At 43.1% G+C, this 19,614-nt stretch overlaps 1 protein-coding gene and 1 pseudogene across 16 annotated transcripts in view; both read left to right on the top strand.

Annotated features, from left to right (window-relative positions):
- The window catches only part of SLC9A7 (solute carrier family 9 member A7), a 159,734-nt gene that overhangs the window by 95,066 nt on the left and 45,054 nt on the right, over positions 1–19,614 (top strand). For all 16 annotated transcript variants that reach the window (XR_010154798.1, XR_010154797.1, XR_010154796.1 and 13 more), the window contains 6 exons: positions 1,428–1,533; positions 1,914–2,055; positions 10,352–10,457; positions 12,654–12,742; positions 12,835–12,948; positions 15,266–15,377. Coding sequence is in view for 13 of the 16 variants with exons in the window: in XM_016942709.3 (XP_016798198.1) it covers positions 1,428–1,533; positions 1,914–2,055; positions 10,352–10,457; positions 12,654–12,742; positions 12,835–12,948; positions 15,266–15,377 (669 nt within the window). In the remaining 3 variants the exon portion in view is untranslated. The remainder of the gene's footprint in view (positions 1–1,427; positions 1,534–1,913; positions 2,056–10,351; positions 10,458–12,653; positions 12,743–12,834; positions 12,949–15,265; positions 15,378–19,614) is intronic.
- Positions 16,835–17,470, top strand: LOC107970956 (phosphoglycerate mutase 1-like; annotated as a pseudogene).

Raw genomic sequence — 19,614 nt, 5'->3', positions numbered from 1 at the left:
ATTGCCCCTGCCCCCACCCCCGTCATTATTATTTTAAGCAACACACACACCATATTTCAAAGGCTTGGCACAAAGATGGAATTTATAAAATCTAATTAATCTTTTTTTTGAGACAGAGTTTCACTCTTGTTGCCCAGCCTGGAGTGCAATGGCGCAATCTTGGCTCACCGCAACCTTTGCCTCCCAGGCTCAAGCAATTCTCCCACCTCAGCCTCTGGAGTAGCTGGGATTACAGGCGCCTGCCACCACACCCGGCTAATTTTGTATTTTTAGTAGAGATGGAGTTTCTCCATGTTGGTCTGGCTGGTCTCGAACTCCCAACCTCAGAGATCTACTCGCCTTGGCCTCCCAAAGTGCTGGGATTACAGGCGTGAGCCACCGCACCTGGCCCTTTTTTTTTCTTTCTTTCCTTTTTTTTCTTTTTTTTTTTTTGAGATGGAGTTTCACTCTTGTTGCCCAGGCTGGAGTGCAATGGCACGATCTTGGCTCACTGCAACCTCTGCCTCCTGGGTTCAAGTGATTCTCCTGCCTCAGCCTCCCAAGTAGCTGGGATTACAGGCATATGCTACCGTGACCAACTAATTTTGTATTTTTAGTAGAGACGGGGCTTCACCGTGTTGGTCAGGCTTGTGTCGAACTCCTGACCTCAGGTGATCCACCCGCCTCGGCCTCCCAAAGTGCTGGGATTACAGGCGTAAGCCACCACGCCTGGCCCTTTTTTTTTCCTTTCTGTTTTTGAGACAGAGTTTCACTCTTGTTGCCCAGGCTGGAGTGCAATGGCGTGATCTTGGCTCACTGCAACCTCCGCCTCCTGGGTTCAAGTGATTCTCCTGCCTCAGCCTCTCAAGTAGCTGGGATTACAGGCATGTGCCACCATGCCTGGCTAATTTTGCATTTTTAGTAGAGACGGGGTTTCACCATGTTGGTCAGGCTGGTCTCAAACTCCTCACCTCAGGTGATCCACCTGCCTCAGCCTCCCAAAGTGCTGGAATTACAAGCATGAGCCACCATGCCCGACCAAAATCTCATTAATCATTTTTATAATAACTTTGTTATTTTAACCTTGGCTCTATTGAGCCAGAGAAATCAAAGAGATTTCAACCCACTGGTGAAGCCAAATCACATTGATTGTCATTATTTTTTGAAGTTCTGTAACAGATACTTTCAAAGTGTGATGGGATCACAGTGGAAAGCATAGTGTTTTGGTGCAATATCATTAGACTCAAGCATCATATCAAAGCTCCTTCAGATAAGGAAGATTGCCGTTTTCATTTCTGCCACAGATAGACAAGTCTATCTTTGACTCCCTTGCTATCTCTTGAATCACCCAGTCCCACCCAAGATAGGAATTGCCTCTATAAATCTGTAATCAGTGATTTAAGGTCAGAAACCAAAACTAATTTCTGTGCTTTCGGCTCACTTTTCAGTGACTGTGCTGGCGATATTTAATGAATTGCATGCAGACGTGGATCTTTACGCACTTCTTTTTGGAGAGAGCGTCCTAAATGATGCTGTTGCCATTGTACTGTCCTCGTAAGTAGCAGTGTTTCTGCTGGAGAAGAGACACCCCAGTTTCCTCTATGCTTTGGGCTAAATTCAGAGGCTTATCTTAAATGTATTACATATTGAATTGGGTGTTTTTCTAAATGAGATTTATCAGCTTTGTGGATAAAATTACGTTGCTTTGTGTGCCCAGCAGCAATCAGAATGCTGACACCAGCGTAACATGGTGGCTGCAGATTAAATTAAATGAATTTACCCTGGGCAATGCTGGCTGCAGATTAAATTAAATGAATTTACCCTGGCCAATGCTTGACAAAATGTAGATAGACCTATGTTTGTCGATATTTTCAGGTACCATAGTGTAAAACCTGTGCAGTCTTTTAAAACTGTCTCTTGTTTTTAAACTTTAGGTCTATTGTTGCCTACCAGCCAGCGGGACTGAACACTCACGCCTTTGATGCTGCTGCCTTTTTTAAGTCAGTTGGCATTTTTCTAGGTATATTTAGTGGCTCTTTTACCATGGGAGCTGTGACTGGTGTTGTGACTGCTCTAATATCCTTTTTGTAGTTTCAGCTCGGGCCTGGGTATGCGTGTGTGGCATTACACTTTCAAAAAGAAAGTTCTCAGCTGTTCTTTCAAATTGGAATTTTACATTGAGTGTTCCACTGGGGCATGATGGCTCCTGAAATATGTCACTTTGGTGAAGCATGACGGTTGGGTCCCTAGCTGAGAGTCTGAGAAAATGTTTAGGAATGCAACCCTAGACTTCGCTCTGTCTTCACCTTTGCTGTTTCTGTCCCTTTCTTGTGATCCAGTTGGAGCATCAGTTTTAGAGGGGTGAAAAGAGCTGAGGAGGCAGGAGGAGACTGAGAATTAGGGACTACTGGCTGGGAAGTACTTTAGCCCCAGCTAGCTGCTGCCAACTGCTGTTCCCGGCCACATGGTGTTATGTGGCGATAGCTAGTTAGTGGCCTTCCGTAAGCAAAGGATGGCCCAGTATTTAGTTTAAACAAACTAAAAAAACAGTGTGGAAAGAGCAGGCATCCCTTCCACAGATGTGGTGAGTCCTGCATCATATCCTCTTTGGTGGGCATTACTATGTAATTTAAACCACATCATTCCAACATGTAATCAATATGGAAAAAAATAACAAAATTATGATAAAAATAATTTTTTTTCTTTTTTTTATTATTATTATACTTTAAGTTTTAGGGTACATGTGCACAATGTGCAGGTTAGTTACATATGTATACATGTGCCATGCTGGTGCGCTGCACCCACTAACTCGTCATCTAGCATTAGGTATATCTCCCAGTGCTATCCCTCCCCCCTTCCCCCACCCCACAACAGTCCCCAGAGTGTGATGTGTTCCCCTTCCTGTGTCCATGTGTTCTCATTGTTCAATTCCCACCTATGAGTGAGAATATGTGGCGTTTGGTTTTTTGTTCTTGCGATAGTTTACTGAGAATGATGATTTCCAATTTCATCCATGTCCCTACAAAGGACATGAACTCATCATTTTTTATAGCTGCATAGTATTCCATGGTGTATATGTGCCACATTTTCTTAATCCAGTCTATCATTGTTGGACATTTGGGTTGGTTCCAAGTCTTTGCTATTGTGAATAATGCCGCAATAAACATACGTGTGCATGTGTCTTTATAGCAGCATGATTTATAGTCCTTTGGGTATATACCCAATAATGGGATGGCTGGGTCAAATGGTATTTCTAGTTCTAGATCCCTGAGGAATCGCCACACTGACTTCCACAATGGTTGAACTAGTTTACAGTCCCACCAACAGTGTAAAAGTGTTCCTATTTCTCCACATCCTCTCCAGCACCTGTTGTTTCCTGACTTTTTAATGATTGCCATTCTAACTGGTGTGAGATGCTATCTCATTGTGGTTTTGATTTGCATTTCTCTGATGGCCAGTGACAGTGAGCATTTTTTCATGTGTTTTTTGGCTGCATAAATGTCTTCTTTTGAGAAGTGTCTGTTCATGTCCTTCACCCACTTTTTGATGGGGTTGTTTGTTTTTTTCTTGTAAATTTGTTTGAGTTCATTGTAGATTCTGGATATTAGCCCTTTGTCAGATGAGTAGGTTGCGAAAATGTTCTCCCATTTTGTAGGTTGCCTGTTCACTCTGATGGTAGTTTCTTTTGCTGTGCAGAAGCTCTTTAGTTTAATTAGATCCCATTTGTCAATTTTGGCTTTCGTTGCCATTGCTTTTGGTGTTTTAGACATGAAGTCCTTGCCCATGCCTATGTCCTGAATGGTAATGCCTAGGTTTTCTTCTAGGGTTTTTATGGTTTTAGGTCTAATGTTTAAGTCTTTAATCCATCTTGAATTCATTTTTGTATAAGGTGTAAGGAAGGGATCCAGTTTCAGCTTTCTACATATGGCTAGGCAGTTTTCCCAGCACCATTTATTAAATAGGGAATCCTTTCCCCATTGCTTGTTTTTCTCAGGTTTGTCAAAGATCAGATAGTTGTAGATATGTGGCATTATTTCTGAGGGCTCTGTTCTGTTCCATTGATCTATATCTCTGTTTTGGTACCAGTATCATGCTGTTTTGGTTACTGTAGCCTTGTAGTATAGTTTGAAGTCAGGTAGCGTGATGCCTCCAGCTTTGTTTGGCTTAGGATTGACTTGGCGATGCAGGCTCTTTTTTGGTTCCGTATGAACTTTAAAGTAGTTTTTTCCAATTCTGTGAAGAAAGTCATTGGTAGCTTGATGGGGATGGCATTGAATCTGTAAATTACCTTGGGCAGTATGGCCATTTTCACAATATTGATTCTTCCTACACATGAGCATGGAATGTTTTTCCATTTGTTTGTATCCTCTTTTATTTCCTTGAGCAGTGGTTTGTAGTTCTCCTTGAAGAGGTCCTTCACGTCCCTTGTAAGTTGGATTCCTAGGTATTTTATTCTCTTTGAAGCAGTTGTGAATGGGAGTTCACTCATGATTTGGCTCTCTGTCTGTTGTTGGTGTATAAGAATACTTGTGATTTTTGTACATTGATTTTGTATCCTGAGACTTTGCTGAAGTTGCTTATCAGCTTAAGGAGATTTTGGGCTGAGACAATGGGGTTTTCTAGATATACAATCATGTCATCTGCAAACAGGGACAATTTGACTTCCTCTTTTCCTAATTGAATACCCTTTATTTCCTTCTCCTGCCTAATTGCCCTGGCCAGAACTTCCAACACTATGTTGAATAGAAGTGGTGAGAGAGGGCATCCCTGTCTTGTGCCAGTTTTCAAAGGGAATGCTTCCAGTTATTGCCCATTCAGTATGATATTGCCTGTGGGTTTGTCATAGATAACTCTTATTATTTTGAGATACGTCCCATCAATACCTAATTTATTGAGAGTTTTTAGCATGAAGGTTGTTGAATTTTGTCAAAGGCCTTTTCTGCATCTATTGAGATAATCATGTGGTTTTTGTCTTTGGTTCTGTTTATATGCTAGATTACATTTATTGATTTGCGTATATTGAACCAGCCTTGCATCCCAGGGATGAAGCCCACTTGATCATGGTGAATAAGCTTTTTGATGTGCTGCTGGATTTGGTTTGCCAGTATTTTATTGAGGATTTTTGCATCAATGTTCATCAAGGATATTGGTCTGAAATTCTCTTTTTTGGTTGTGTCTCTGCCAGGCTTTGGTATCAGGATGAAGCTGGCCTCATAAAATGAGTTAGGGAGGATTCCCTCTTTTTCTATTGATTGGAATACTTTCAGAAGGAATGGTACCAGTTCCTCCTTGTACCTCTGGTAGAATTTGGCTGTGAATCCATCTGGTCCTGGACTCTTTTTGGTTGGTAAGCTATTGATTATTGCCACAATTTCAGATCCTGTTATTGGTCTATTCAGAGATTCAACTTCTTCCTGGTTTAGTCTTGGGAGAGTGTATGTGTCGAGGAATTTATCCATTTCTTCTAGATTTTCTAGTTTATTTGCGTAGAGGTGTTTGTAGTATTCTCTGATGGTAGTTTGTATTTCTGTGGGATCGGTGGTGATATCCCCTTTATCATTTTTTATTGTGTCTATTTGATTCTTCTCTCTTTTTCTTTATTAGTCTTGCTAGTGGTTTATCAATTTTGTTGATCCTTTCAAAAAACTAGCTCCTGGATTCATTAATTTTTTGAAGGGTTTTTTGTGTCTCTATTTCCTTCAGTTCTGCTCTGATTTTAGTTATTTCTTGCCTTCTGCTAGCTTTTGAATGTGTTTGCTCTTGCTTTTCTAGTTCTTTTAATTGTGATGTTAGGGTGTCAATTTTGGATCTTTCCTGCTTTCTCTTGTGGGCATTTAATGCTATAAATTTCCCTCTACACACTGCTTTGAATGCGTCCCAGAGATTCTGGTATGTTGTGTCTTTGTTCTCATTGGTTTCAAAGAACATCTTTATTTCTGCCTTCATTTCGTTATGTACCCAGTAGTCATTCAGGAGCAGGTTGTTCAGTTTCCATGTAGTTGAGCGGTTTTGAGTGAGATTGTTAATACTGAGTTCTAGTTTGATTGCACTGTGGTCTGAGAGATAGTTTGTTATAATTTCTGTTCTTTTACATTTGCTGAGGAGTGCTTTACTTCCAAGTACGTGGTCAATTTTGGAATAGGTGTGGTGTGGTGCTGAAAAAAATGTATATTCTGTTGATTTGGGGTGGAGAGTTCTGTAGATGTCTATTAGGTCCGCTTGGTGCAGAGCTGAGTTCAATTCCTGGGTATCCTTGTTGACTTTCTGTCTCATTGATCTGTCTAATGTTGACAGTGGGGTGTTAAGTCTCCCATTATTAATGTGTGGGAGTCTAAGTCTCTTTGTAGGTCACTCAGGACTTGCTTTATGAATCTGGGTGCTTCTGTATTGGGTGCATATATATTTAGGATAGTTAGCTCTTCTTGTTGAATTGATCCCTTTACCATTATGTAATGGCCTTCTTTGTCTCTTTTGATCTTTGTTGGTTTAAAGTCTGTTTTATCAGAGACTAGGATTGCAACCCCTGCCTTTTTTTGTTTTCCATTTGCTTGGTAGATCTTCCTCCATCCTTTTATTTTGAGCCTATGTGTGTCTCTGCACGTGAGTTGGGTTTCCTGAATACAGCACACTGATGGGTCTTGACTCTTTATCCAATTTGCCAGTCTGTGTCTTCTAATTGGAGCATTTAGTCCATTTACATTTAAAGTTAATATTTTTATGTGTGAATTTGATCCTGTCATTATGATGTTAGCTGGTTATTTTGCTCATTAGTTGATGCAGTTTCTTCCTAGTCTCGATGGTCTTTACATTTTGGCATGATTTTGCAGTGGCTGGTACCGGTTGTTCCTTTCCATGTTTAGCGTTTCCTTCAGGAGCTCTTTTAGGGCAGGCCTGATGGTGACAAAATCTCTCAGCATTTGCTTGTCTGTAAAGTATTTTATTTCCCCTTCACTTATGAAGCTTAGTTTGGCTGGATATGAAATTCTGGGTTGAAAATTCTTTTCTTTAAGAATGTTGAATATTGGCCCCCACTCTCTTCTGGCTTGTAGAGTTTCTGCCGAGAGATCCGCTGTTAGTCTGATGGGCTTCCCTTTGAGGGTAACCCGACCTTTCTCTCTGGCTGCCCTTAACATTTTTTCCTTCATTTCAACTTTGGTGAATCTGACAATTATGTGTCTTGGAGTTGCTCTTCTCGAGGAGTATCTTTGTGGCGTTCTCTGTATTTCCTGAATCTGAATGTTGGCCTGCCTTGCTAGATTGGGGAAGTTCTCCTGGATAATATCCTGCAGAGTGTTTTCCAACTTGGTTCCATTCTCCCTGTCACTTTCAGGTACACCAATCAGATGTAGATTTGGTCTTTTCACATAGTCCCATATTTCTTGGAGGCTTTGCTCGTTTCTTTTTATTCTTTTTTCTCTAAACTTCCCTTCTCGCTTCATTTCATTCATTTCATCTTCCATCACTGATACCCTTTCTTCCAGTTGATCGCATTGGCTCCTGAGGCTTCTGCATTCTTCACGTAGTTCTCGAGCCTTGGTTTTCAGCTCCATCAGTTCCTTTAAGCACTTCTCTGTATCGGTTATTCTAGTTATACATTCTTCTAAATTTTTTTCAAAGTTTTCAGCTTCTTTGCCTTTGGTTTGAATGTCCTCCCGTAGCTCAGAGTAATTTGATCATCTGAAGCCTTCTTCTCTCAGCTCATCAAAGTCATTCTCTGTCCAGCTTTGTTCCATTGCTGGTGAGGAGCTGCGTTCCTTTGGAGGAGGTGAGGTGCTCTGCTTTTTAGAGTTTCCAGTTTTTCTGCTCTGTTTTTTCCCCATCTTTGTGGTTTTATCTGCTTTTGGTCTTTGATGATGGTGATGTACAGATGGGTTTTTGGTGTGGATGTCCTTTCTTTTTGTTAGTTTTCCTTCTAACAGACAGGACCCTCAGCTGCAGGTCTGTTGGAGTACCCGGCCGTGTGAGGTGTCAGTCTGCCCCTGCTGGGGGGTGCCTCCTAGTTAGGCTGCTCGGGGGTCAGGGGTCAGGGACCCACTTGAGGAGGCAGTCTGCCCGTTCTCAGATCTCCAGCTGCGTGCTGGGAGAACCACTGCTCTCTTCAAAGCTGTCAGACAGGGACATTTAAGTCTGCGGAGGTTACTGCTGTCTTTTTGTTTGTCTGTGCCCTGCCCCCAGAGGTGGAGCCTACAGAGGCAGGCAGGCCTCCTTGAGCTGTGGTGGGCTCCACCCAGTTCGAGCTTCCCGGCTGCTTTGTTTACCTAAACAAGCCTGGGCAATGGCGGGCGCCCCTCCCCCAGCCTCGCTGCCGCCTTGCAGTTTGATCTCAGACTGCTGTGCTAGCAATCAGCGAGACTCCATGGGTGTACGACCCTCCAAGCCATGTGAGGGATACAATCTCCTGGTGTGCTGTTTTTTAAGCCCATCGGAAAAGCGCAGTATTCGGGTGGGAGTGACCCGATTTTCCAGGTGCCGTCTGTCACCCCTTTCTTTGACTAGGAAAGGGAACTCCCTGACCCCTTGCACTTCCCAAGTGAGGCAATGCCTCGCCCTGCTTCGGCTCGCACATGGTGCGCGTACCCACTGACCTGCACCCAATGTCTGGCACTCCCTAGTGAGATGAACCCGGTACCTCAGATGGAAATGCAGAAATCACCCGTCTTCTGCGTCGCTCATGCTGGGAGCTGTAGACCGGAGCTGTTCCTATTCGGCCATCTTGGCTCCTCCCCCAATCATGATAAAAATAATTAATGAGATTTTATACATTCAATCTTTGTTCCAAGCCTTTGAAATATGGTATGTGTGCTGGGCGTGGTGGCTCACACCTGTAATCCCAGCACTTTGGAAGGCCAAGGTGGGCAGATCACCTGAGGTCAGGAGTTTGAGACCAGCTTGGCCAACATCGTGAAACCCTGTCTCTACTAAAAATACAAAAATTAGCCAGGTGTGGTGGTGTGCACCTGTAATCCCTGCTAATCGGGAGGCTGAGGCAGGAGAATCACTTGAACCTGGGAGGTGGAGATTGCAGTGAGCCGAGGCCGTGCCATTGCACTCCAGCTTGGGTGACAGAGTGAAATGCCATCTCAAAAAAAAAAAAAAAAAGAAAGAAAGAAAGAAAAAAAGAAATACAGTGTGTGTGTTGCTCTTACAACACATCTCAATTTGGACTAGCCACTTTGTAAGTGTTCAGCTACCACATTGGATAGCGCAGATTTAAATTGCTTTCTTCACAAGGGCCCTTTTGATGCCTTGGAGACGTATATTGCTCAGTGAGATCCGTCATGAGATGCTTCTATGCTGGCCGTGTGTTGAATGGCACTGTTACAAGAAGGATCTCTGGTCCCAAAAGGTGACACCAGCACCTGGTAGCTGTCTCAAGAATTATGCATTTCTTTCTTTCCTGTGCCTTCCTTAGGCACCTGTTGTGGACTCAGGTGGCCTCGGTGGTGCACAGGGGTCAGGGTCTCACAAGCCTTGTCTTCACAGCCCTGCTGGAACCAACCCAACAAGCCAGCCTGACGTCATGACCATGCCTCTCAGAACCATGGCCATTCAAGGAGCACAGAAAACTAGTTGCCAGTTTCTCTAGAATTCTGAATTTTTAAAAGAACAGCCTTATTGAGATATAATTTATATACCATACAAGTCACCCATTTAAATTTAATGGCTTTTGGTATATTACATGATAATTTTTTTTTTTTGACGGAGTCTCACTCTGTCACCCAGGCTGGAGTGCAGTGGTGCAATCTTGGCTCACTGCAACCTCTGCCTGCCGGGTTCAATCGATTCTCAACCTCCTGAATAGCTGGGATTACAGATGCGTGTGACCACACCCGGCTAATTTTTGTATTTTTAGTAGAGACAGGGTTTCAGTATGTTGGCCAGACTAGTTTCGAACTCCTGACCTCAGGTGATCCACCTGCCTCGGGTCCCAGAGTGCTAGGATTACAGGCATGAGTCACCACACCTGGCCTACATGATTAATTTTTTAAAATTGTGGTAAAATATAGCCAACGAGATTTGTCATTTAACCATTTTTACGTACACAATTCCGCATTCACAATGTCATGTAGCCATCTCCCTGTCTACTTTCAGAATTTTTTCATCATCCGAAACAGAAGCTCTGTACCCATTAAACAATGTCTCCCTGTTTCTTCCTCTCTCCAGCCCCTACAAAACTTGTGTTCCACTGGAAAGCTTAATTTGTATTACTTAAGAAATCTCCAGCAGCTTTAGAGCCTCCAAAAAAAAAAAAAAAAAAAAAGGTTGAAGGGAAAGGCTAGCCCTTTGGGGAGGGGTCCTGGGCTAGTGGAGTATCGTTCTTGGTGGCCCTGATACATGTACCTGGAGACAGGGTCCTTGACAGAATGCCAACGTGACTAAGTTTACCAAACTGCACTGCTTCCCCCTGCTGGAGACGGCGCTGTTCTTCCTCATGTCCTGGAGCACGTTTCTCTTGGCAGAAGCCTGCGGATTTACAGGTAGGTTTTTTCTACTCTTGGACCACCCTTCCCCTCACTGTAGTGGGGTCTGTGGGAACTTGAAGGAAGGGAAGAATTCTTAGATAACAGCTGCACAGAGTTTAACTGTTCAGCAAGTGTCCGTATGGAGGATTGCTGAGCAAGGCTATTGTTCTGTCTTAAATGGATTATTTACTTTCCAAAAAGCTAGACTTTTTTTAATTTTATTTTTTTAGAGACAGGGTCTTGCTGTGTCACCCAGGCTGGAGTGCAGCAGCACAATCATAGCTCACTGTAACCTCGAACTCCTAGGCTCAAGGGATCTTCCCCCTTCACCCTCCCAAGTAGCTAAGACTACAGGCACGTACCACACCCAGCTAACTTCTTTATTCTTTGTAGAGATGGACAACATTTGCTATGTTGTCCAGGCTGGTCTCAAACTCCTGACCTTAAGTGAACCTCTTACCTCAGCCTCTCAAAGCACTGGGATTACAGGCATGAGCCACCATGCCCAGCCTGAAAAAGTAGATTTTAATGATAAAGTTTATCATTCCAAAGTCAATTACATTTTTGAGTACTCATTCTAACTGTAAGTAGATGTTAAGGTGCAAAGAATCTATTAAAATTTTATTTGTATATTTCCCTTGATTGCTATGTTATTTTGCAAACAGTAGCAATAACAAGCAAAATATGTGTCCTTTAAAGGGTGATTTTGCCTCTGCTCAGATGAGTGTGAACACGGTTTTTCATTGTTTTGTCTCTGGGCTATTTAATCATTGTTTTTCAATATCACATTTTTATGGTGTCAGTTTCATATAGTATTAGTGAGGTGAAACATGCGGTTTTACTTCCTCACATTCTTTCATTTTAAAAAAACATTGAATTTTTCCATTAGAAAATTCAAGTACAGTTCTGTACATAATCCAGGTACTTAGGATGTACTTTTGCCACCCTTTCAAAATACTGTAGCAAATCTTTATATGCAGCATTACAAAATGCCCCACTTCCTTAAAATTTAACAGTTATCTGTAAATGTGTAGGCAAAGTCCCAGGTGTGTCATTTGTCTCGCACAACAAAATGGTTACCATTAACCAGAAATATAGAAGATCGGGGCTTGGATAAATGGAATAGTACTCTTGATCTATTTTGTCTAAAGCCTTAGACTGTGAAAAAATCTAGGCCAGGCACAGTGGCGCATGCCTATATAATCCCAGCACTTTGGGGCCAAGGCAGGTGGATCCCTTGAGCTCAGGAGTTCAAGACCAGCCTGGGCAAGATGGAGAAACCCCATCTCTACAAAAAAATACAAAAATTAGCTGGGTGTGGTGGTGTGCATCTGTAGTCCCAGCTATTCAGGAGGCTGAGGTGGGAGGATCACTTGAGCCTTGGAGATAGAGGCTGCAGTGAGCCGAGATCATGCCACTGCCGTCCACTGAGGGATATATAATATATAATCCACTTTGTCTCAAAAAATATATATGTATATAAAGCATTAGTTTGAAATTCAGTTCATTCATTCTAAAAACAATGAGGAATATGACAAAAATTTGGATGGGCCCTCACAGTCTCTTTGAAGGAATGAATGCTATATGCCAACTACAGATGGTAGTTGGAGGAGTTTAGAGGAGGCAGGAGATACCCTTAAAACTGGAACAAGGAGGGGATGTTGAGGTACTTGGCTTTGAAGGAAGGCAGGGTTGGGAGACACAAAGGTTGAGAGGTGAGGGGTTGTAGGAGTGTTCAGTAGTAATAGGAAACTTTTTTTTCTTTTTCTTTTTTTTTTTTTTTTCTTTTGAGAAAAGGTTGCCTTCTGTCGCCCAGACTGGAGTGCAGAGGCGTGATCATGGCTCACTGCAGCCTTGACCTCCCAGGCTCAAGCGATCCTCTCACCTCAGCCTCCCTAGTAGCTGGGCCACAGGCCCACGCCACCACATCCGGCTAATTTTTTGTATTTTTGGTAGAGATGGGGTTTTACCATGTTTCCCAGGCTGGTCTCAAACTCCTGGGTTCAAGCGATCTGCTTGCCTTGGCCTCCTGCAGTGCTGGGATTACAGGTGTGAGCCACTGCGCCCGACCCAGCAATAGGAAAGTTTCAAAAATATTCAGGAAGTTGGATATGCTAGGCTTGCCTACCTTAACTTTTTGTTCTAGCAGGGTTTTTTTTTTCCCCTGCCTCTTTTTTTTCCATTGATTTTTTTGGGGGGATGTTTTAACAGGTGTTGTAGCTGTCCTTTTCTGTGGAATCACACAAGCTCATTACACCTACAACAATCTGTCGGTGGAATCAAGAAGTCGAACCAAGCAGGTGAGAGAGAGGCTTGGTACTCACGAGTTGCTTGTTAACACAGGGAAGGGGGAACTGCAGGGTTACAGCTTCCTTTTCCCTTCTCTGTGCAGCTCTTTGAGGTGTTACATTTCCTGGCAGAGAACTTCATCTTCTCCTACATGGGCCTGGCACTGTTTACCTTCCAGAAGCACGTTTTCAGCCCCATTTTCATCATTGGAGCTTTTGTATCCTTTTCTTGTTCCACCATTTTCTTCATGCAGAGACGACCACTGTTGGAGAAGCTATAGTAATAATAGTCATAATAATAATATAAAATAACAATAATATAATAATATAAACCATCATAAAATAATAATTACTATTTCTGTTTTGGGTAGGTGACTAACTCCATGCTAGTTCACAGGGTTTTTATGATGAAAAAAAGAAGGCTTAAGTGGCATTTCATAACACTAAATGTATTTGACTTAAAGGACTGCATGTATTCCAAGATCATCCTTTCTGCCTTTTCTATGTAAGATGGCCTTTCTGTTAAACTGGTGCTCGGCAGGTGATTGTTTTGTAAAGTGCTCTTCTTGGTGAATCTAAAAGTCAGCAACCATGTCAGTCTCCAGTGTTATTTTTCACAATTCATTGCTGTATGAATTCCAATCCAGGAGGTTCCCTGATTTGGATGACCCAAAGGTTCTGTTCCTCTTGCTCATGACTACGTCTGCAGTATGGGCAGCCCTTCCTCACACTGCCCAGGGTTGCTTGCAGGCAGTGACCCTACTTTTTCTCAAGTTTCCCTGCTGCTGCAGATCATGGTGGGAAAGACTCTTTCTCCCCGCCCCCACCAAAAAAAAAAAAAAAAAAAGGAGAAGGAAAAAGAAAAATGAAGGGAAGAAAAGATAAAATAGAAAAATATTTGGTTCCTTGGTCTGGGCCCATTGTAAATGCAGTTTCTGGAATATAGACATAGTTTGGGGGATTGGCTTCTCATGTGCCTACCAGTGGATGGACAGCTGAGGGTTTTGCTCACTTGGCCTCAGATACTATGTTTTTATTAAAGTGAACTTTTCTGGGGCTTGATTTCAAGATACTGAGCGCAGTCCCCTATTGCTGGACATTCACATTTGCCTTTTCTGAGGCCTCATGATTATCCTTAGATTTTGGAATGCTGGCAAAAAAGGAGTGTTTTTCTCTTCTGGGCTTAATTTATTGTGCAGGAATGACTGACACTCACCAAGCTGCTGGACAGTGACAGTGGCCTAATGCAATGCTGGAATCCTTCTAGCGTGAGAGCCTCCTACGCTTAAACCAGTGGCTCATTTCTTGGATTTCCATGCTTACCAGACTAATAGCTAAAAATCTGCAAGATCAGTGTTTTTATTCTTTTTTGAGAAAGACCTTGCATGTTGTTTTGATTTGTATTCCTAGCATGACACCCTGTGAGAGATAGTGAGAGCACAGCCCTGTTTACAGATGAGGGCCTGGCAGAGGCCAAGCCGGGTCCTCTGCAGATCCTAACTGCTGCTTACCACTTAAGGACTTTTGTTTCTCTTCTGGGATGGAATGTACTTTATAAGCATTACCTGGTTCTTTCTGCTTAAAACAAAACAAAGAAAACGGAAGAAAAACAGGCAGTGCTTTACCCTGCAGGAGACAGAGAAGATAGTTCCGCCCTGGCTTCTGTCTGAAACAGCTGCAGCTCCTGCAGCTGGTGTTTTGCCAAAACGGAAGCTCCCTGTTCCTCTGGCTCCCACAGGGGTTCCCTTCTCTGACCAGGGGAGTGTGTAGCTCTCTCAGTTGGGCACTATTCTAAACTCAGCAAGTGACAAAGGACCAGTTTCCCTGCATTCTTTGGTTTCCACAGCAGAGTTCCTTTTTCCATACTCCTTTTCCATTTCTTACATCTCCAAAAAACATTTTAGCTACTTAGGTAGAGAAATATCTCCCTGGGTTCATTCCTATGAGTGATCTGAATGTCTTTTAGTGTTGTGAATATTTTAAGTTTCCCCACCTCTTATTTGCAGGCTCTTCCTGGCCATTAAAGTCTCTGATGTTTACTTGCAAATGAAGCCTGCAAGCGCTTATCCAGCAAACTTTTTCTTTATAGTTTGACTGCAGGATTAGCAATTTTTTTCTTCTAGTGCCTTTTCTTTTAGTAGAGCCCAACACACACTGTTTGCTTCTCTCAACTGCTCTCTCCTGCTGTGGTACTTTAGCTTATTTCTGGACTCCTTTTTAGATAGATTTAGATAGATAGATAGATAGATAGATAGATAGATATCAGTTGAATTAAATCAAGAAGTTACAATATTGTGTTTAACAAGCTAGAAATGATCTCTATGAATCAGGAGGTGGGAAAGCTTGGCCAAATTAGTCCCATTTTGTTGCTGAGAAACTTGTCTAGGGGGAAACTAGACAGTCAAGCTTCTTTGGGCAGCTCTCTGGACTATAACGAGGTGTCACAGCATTCCTAAAATTCTCTGCTCAGCCGGAGGTTGTGTGGAATGCCATTCTGGAAACTGTTGGTCCCTTAACCTCCTACCTTGTGGTCAGGTTGCCATCTTCCTGGGCAGAGCCGCGCACATCTACCCGCTCTCCTTCTTCCTCAACTTGGGCAGAAGGCATAAGATTGGCTGGAATTTTCAACACATGATGATGTTTTCAGGTAAAAAGGCGTAAGTGTAAAGAAAATGAGTTTTGTTCAGCAGGTAACAAGAATATGATTAAAATGTAATTGGTAAGGTTCATAAAAAGACAAGCATTCAAGTTTCTGGTCCGTTTGTATCCCCTGCAGTGAGAAATAGACAGATGTACATGTTCAGTTGAGTTAGTGTTGATTTTGCAAACCCTACTACCAAATGTGAACATTCTCCCCTAAAATATTTGCATTTCTATTTCATCACTACCACTCAACGGACCTGGAGATATGGTGTTTAAAGTGCTTGATTGTCTTCTAGAAGATCTTCATAACCCTTAAGCTTCCTGAAGGGCACCAGCTCTAAAATTAGAAGGAAAAGAGCTCCTGATGAGAAAGACCACTGGCCAAGTCACTCAACACCTCCCAGCCGCAGTATCCTCCCTTGTAAAATAATGAAATTGAACTAATTAGCTGAGGTCCCCCAGCTCTAACTTTCTGTGGAGCAAAAGAAATAAAATACACCCATGTAAGCAAGAGGGACCCAACACTGGAATTTAATAACTGTGATCATCCTGCTTAATTGACACTGTCTCCCACATGCTCCCCTTTTCCCTGTAAAGCTGAGAAGTCTGGAGAAGCCACTGAGGGGACAAAGGACAATAAAGAAAGCTGTGGAAGTAGAGTAAGGAGACAGCAACTGGCATGAGTGGATGATGCAGTGAGGGTGGTAAGCGTCAGCTTTATAGAAACGGACCCAAGTTAGAGCATTTCTGCAGAACAGAGGGAGGAGAAGTTAGTTGCAAAAGGCTACTGTGACCCTTAAAGGCACCTCTGTCCTTTAAGACAGAGAATGAGTTGCAGCCACCTTTACTGCCATGCAGTGGTCGTACTGAAATCAAACCAACAGGCACTGCTCAGTAAAGCAGTCATTTTATCTCACGCTAGCTTGCCTCTGAACTTAGATACAGGTACAGTCTTCTAAGATGATTTCCTTTTACTCTGACAAACATTTATTGAGCATCCTCTTTTCATAAGCCACAGCTCTAGGTTGTGGAGCATGCAAAGACCAGCCTCCTTCATGGAGCTCACAGTCCGCTGCGGGGAGGCAGGTACACAAAGAGTTAATTTTCTTCCAAGAGAGGTTGGTGAATTGCACAAAAGAGGTCTGAAAGAAATGTGGACAAGAAGAGAATGGCTCAGGGCCATCTTCACAAAGGGAGTGGCCTTTTAGCTAGGCTTGGAAGAATGGAATTTCAGGAGGCAGCAGTTTGGGAAGGCAGAAAAACATTAGCATGCCTGCCTCGTTTAGGGAAGGGCAGCAGTCTGGTTTAAATGTCAGATACATGGAGTAATGCAGAAAGAGGGTGAGGTTGACCACCACTGCCGCCTACCAGCTGTTGCTGATCTGGCACGGTGAAAGTGCCTGGAACCTGGAGAACTGCTTCAGCAGCTGGAAGGACACCGCCCTGAGCCCGGGAGCCACAAGGAGGCGAAGTGTGGTGGACAGGCACTGCAAGATGCTGGCTATAAGTTCAACATCTACTTCACATCAGTGCAGAAGAGAGCGATCTGGACCCTCTGGACAGTGCCAGATGCCACTGACCTGATGTGGCTGCCCGTAGTGAGGACTTGGCATCTTAATGAGTGGCACTCTGGTGGTCTGACCGACCTCCGTAAAGCAGAAACTGCTGCCAAGCATGGTAAAGATCTGGAGGCGCTCCTGTGATGTCCCACCACCTCTCATAGAGCCCGATCATCCCTTCTACAGCAGCATCAGTAAAGATCGCAGGTATGTACCCCTCACTGAAGATCAGTTACCCTCTTGTGAGGGTCTGAAGGACACTTCTGCCAGAGCTCTGACCCTTTGGAATGAAGAAATAGTTCCCCAGATTAAGGAGGGGAAATGGGTACTGATTACAGCCCATGGCAACAGCCTCCCCGGCATTGTCAAGCATCTGGAGGGTCTCTCTGCAGAGCAGAACCTGCTGACTGCTATTCTCGTTGTCTATGAATTGGACAAGAACTTGAAGCACATCAGGCGCATGCAGTTCCTGGGGGATGAAGAGACCGTGCGTAAAGCCATGGAAGCTGTGGCTGCCCAGGACAAAGAAAAGAGGTAAAGGCCAGCGGACAGACTACTTTCGCCGGGAACACCCTCCCTGCCCGTCCCTTCCTCTGCCCCTCCCCACTACACATGTCACACTGACCACATCTGTAGGCATCTGAAGTTGTAGCTGCAGATGAGTACCAGTGGCTCCCATTTTTCATTTCAGCCATTTTTCTCCTGCACCCACTGTCTTCACACAATCTAGACAAGATAGCATCTCTGGGGAGGGCACAGATTTTCAGTCCAAGCCTAGGGAAAACTCCCCTTATCCAAAAGAGTTGAGAGGTAGGGACTTGGGTTTTTACCAAGGCTTTGTGTACTGAGGACCTGCTTGAGTAGGAGATAGGGAGGAACCATGCTAAGGCATGGCCAATGAGGAGAAGCAAGAGAACCTGTTTGCCTCCAGGAGCCAGTCCTGTGTTCTTCTGTAGTCAGGCTACTACCTGGAGGGCTCTAGTCATTCCAGTGGAAGATGAATGTAACCTGCATGGTGATGTAAAAAAACAAAAACAAAAAAAACAGTTTCCTCCCTGACCCCAGAGGGGCTGGCTCTACTTGATGAGTGGGATCAATCCTGAATTAAGTTTCTGTTGCATTTATTTTACAAAACAAAAGTATATAAATAATACAAAACAAAAGTCCTTGTGGAGTTTCTAGTGGCAGTTGAAATAATCCCACGTGATCATCAGAAAATAAACCATTCCTTATACCAATATGGCATAAGCTCCTTGACTTGTAAGGGGTAGGAGTGCCTCCTGCTGTGTATTTTAGAATTCCTGCCCCACCTTGTTTCATGGCAGTGAAATGCCTCTTGATCACGTCCAAGTGTGTCTTTCACTGCCTGTTTTCTGAATCATGTTTTAGTTACTTGGCCCTGCCACATGGGCCCAGTACTCATTTTGAGCATAACTGTACTAAATCTTTTTTCCAAATCAGTATAAGAAAGGAATGATATGCAAAAAAAAAAAAAAAAAAAAGGGAGTGGGGAAAGAAGGTGAGGTTGGAAAGGAGAATTGTATCTAAACTCATAATTTTCACCGTTTAGGTTACATCAGAATTGCCCATTGGGCTTGTTAAAGCGCAGATTACTGGGCCTCACTGTCTGATTCTGGGGATATGGAGTGGGCTTTTCTACCATTTCTGAGCTGCCACTGCTGCTGGTTTGAAAACCACACTTTGAGAACCACCACTGTAGAGTGGAGACCTTAGAGAAGCTCCAGTGCTGTGCCAAAGAGTTTGAGCTTCACTCAAGAGCAGCAGGGAGACATTCACAGCTTGATGAAGAGGACGGTGATAAGCTTCTATGTACATATTAGGAATATGCCAGTGGACAAGAGGAAGATTAGTTGGAGCTAACCCTGTCATCTAGGTCAACTTAAATATGCTCATTGGCTTCTGTACTAAAAAGCTGAGAAGTGCACAGTGCTGTTTAGTGATATCTCCAATAAAAAATATTTTATGCTGGGAGAAATCTGCCTATCAAAAGGAACTCATTTGTCAAGGCTATGAAATACCTGAGGTTTCACTTTCATATTGCTTACCATGCTTACCTAATGAAATAAAGAAAAATGTATTATACTTGGTCTCTCTCTGATGCCCAAGTTTTCTTTGAGTCAGCATCCCTTGAGAGGCTTAAATGTTGACCAGTGACATAGCTGGCTGGCTGTAGGGTGACCTAGATGTGTATAAATATCTAGGACAGATTAATAGAAAACATCAACTTTGTTTTCAATGTAACTTTTATTGATGTCACTCTTCTTTAGTGAATTGTAGTGAAGTGCTCAGATTACATATATTAATAATTGTGAAATTGCAAAATAGAAAAATGTACAAACAGATATAGTAGGTCTAAGTTTTCATTCTCTCGCATGTTATACAGTCTTGCCCATGGTGAATAAAAATTAATGCTAGATATGTACTAAAGACTGTAGATTCAGTCTTTTTTTTTTTTTTTTTTTTTGAGACACAGCCTCGCTCTGTCCTCCAGGCTGGAGTACAGTGGCACCATCATGGCTCACTGCAACCTCCGCCTCCAGGATTCAAGTGATTCTCCCACCTTAGCCTCCCAAGTAGCAGAGGACTACAGGCACATGCCATCATGCCTGGCTAATTTTTGTATTTTTGGTAGAGATAGTGTTTCACCATGTTGGCCAGGCT

The sequence above is a fragment of the Pan troglodytes genome, chromosome X (genome assembly GCF_028858775.2).
Source record: "Pan troglodytes isolate AG18354 chromosome X, NHGRI_mPanTro3-v2.0_pri, whole genome shotgun sequence".
Classification (NCBI taxonomy): Eukaryota; Metazoa; Chordata; class Mammalia; order Primates; family Hominidae; genus Pan; species Pan troglodytes.
Note: the sequence above shows the minus strand (reverse complement) of the source record. Positions and strands in the feature narration are given on the sequence as shown.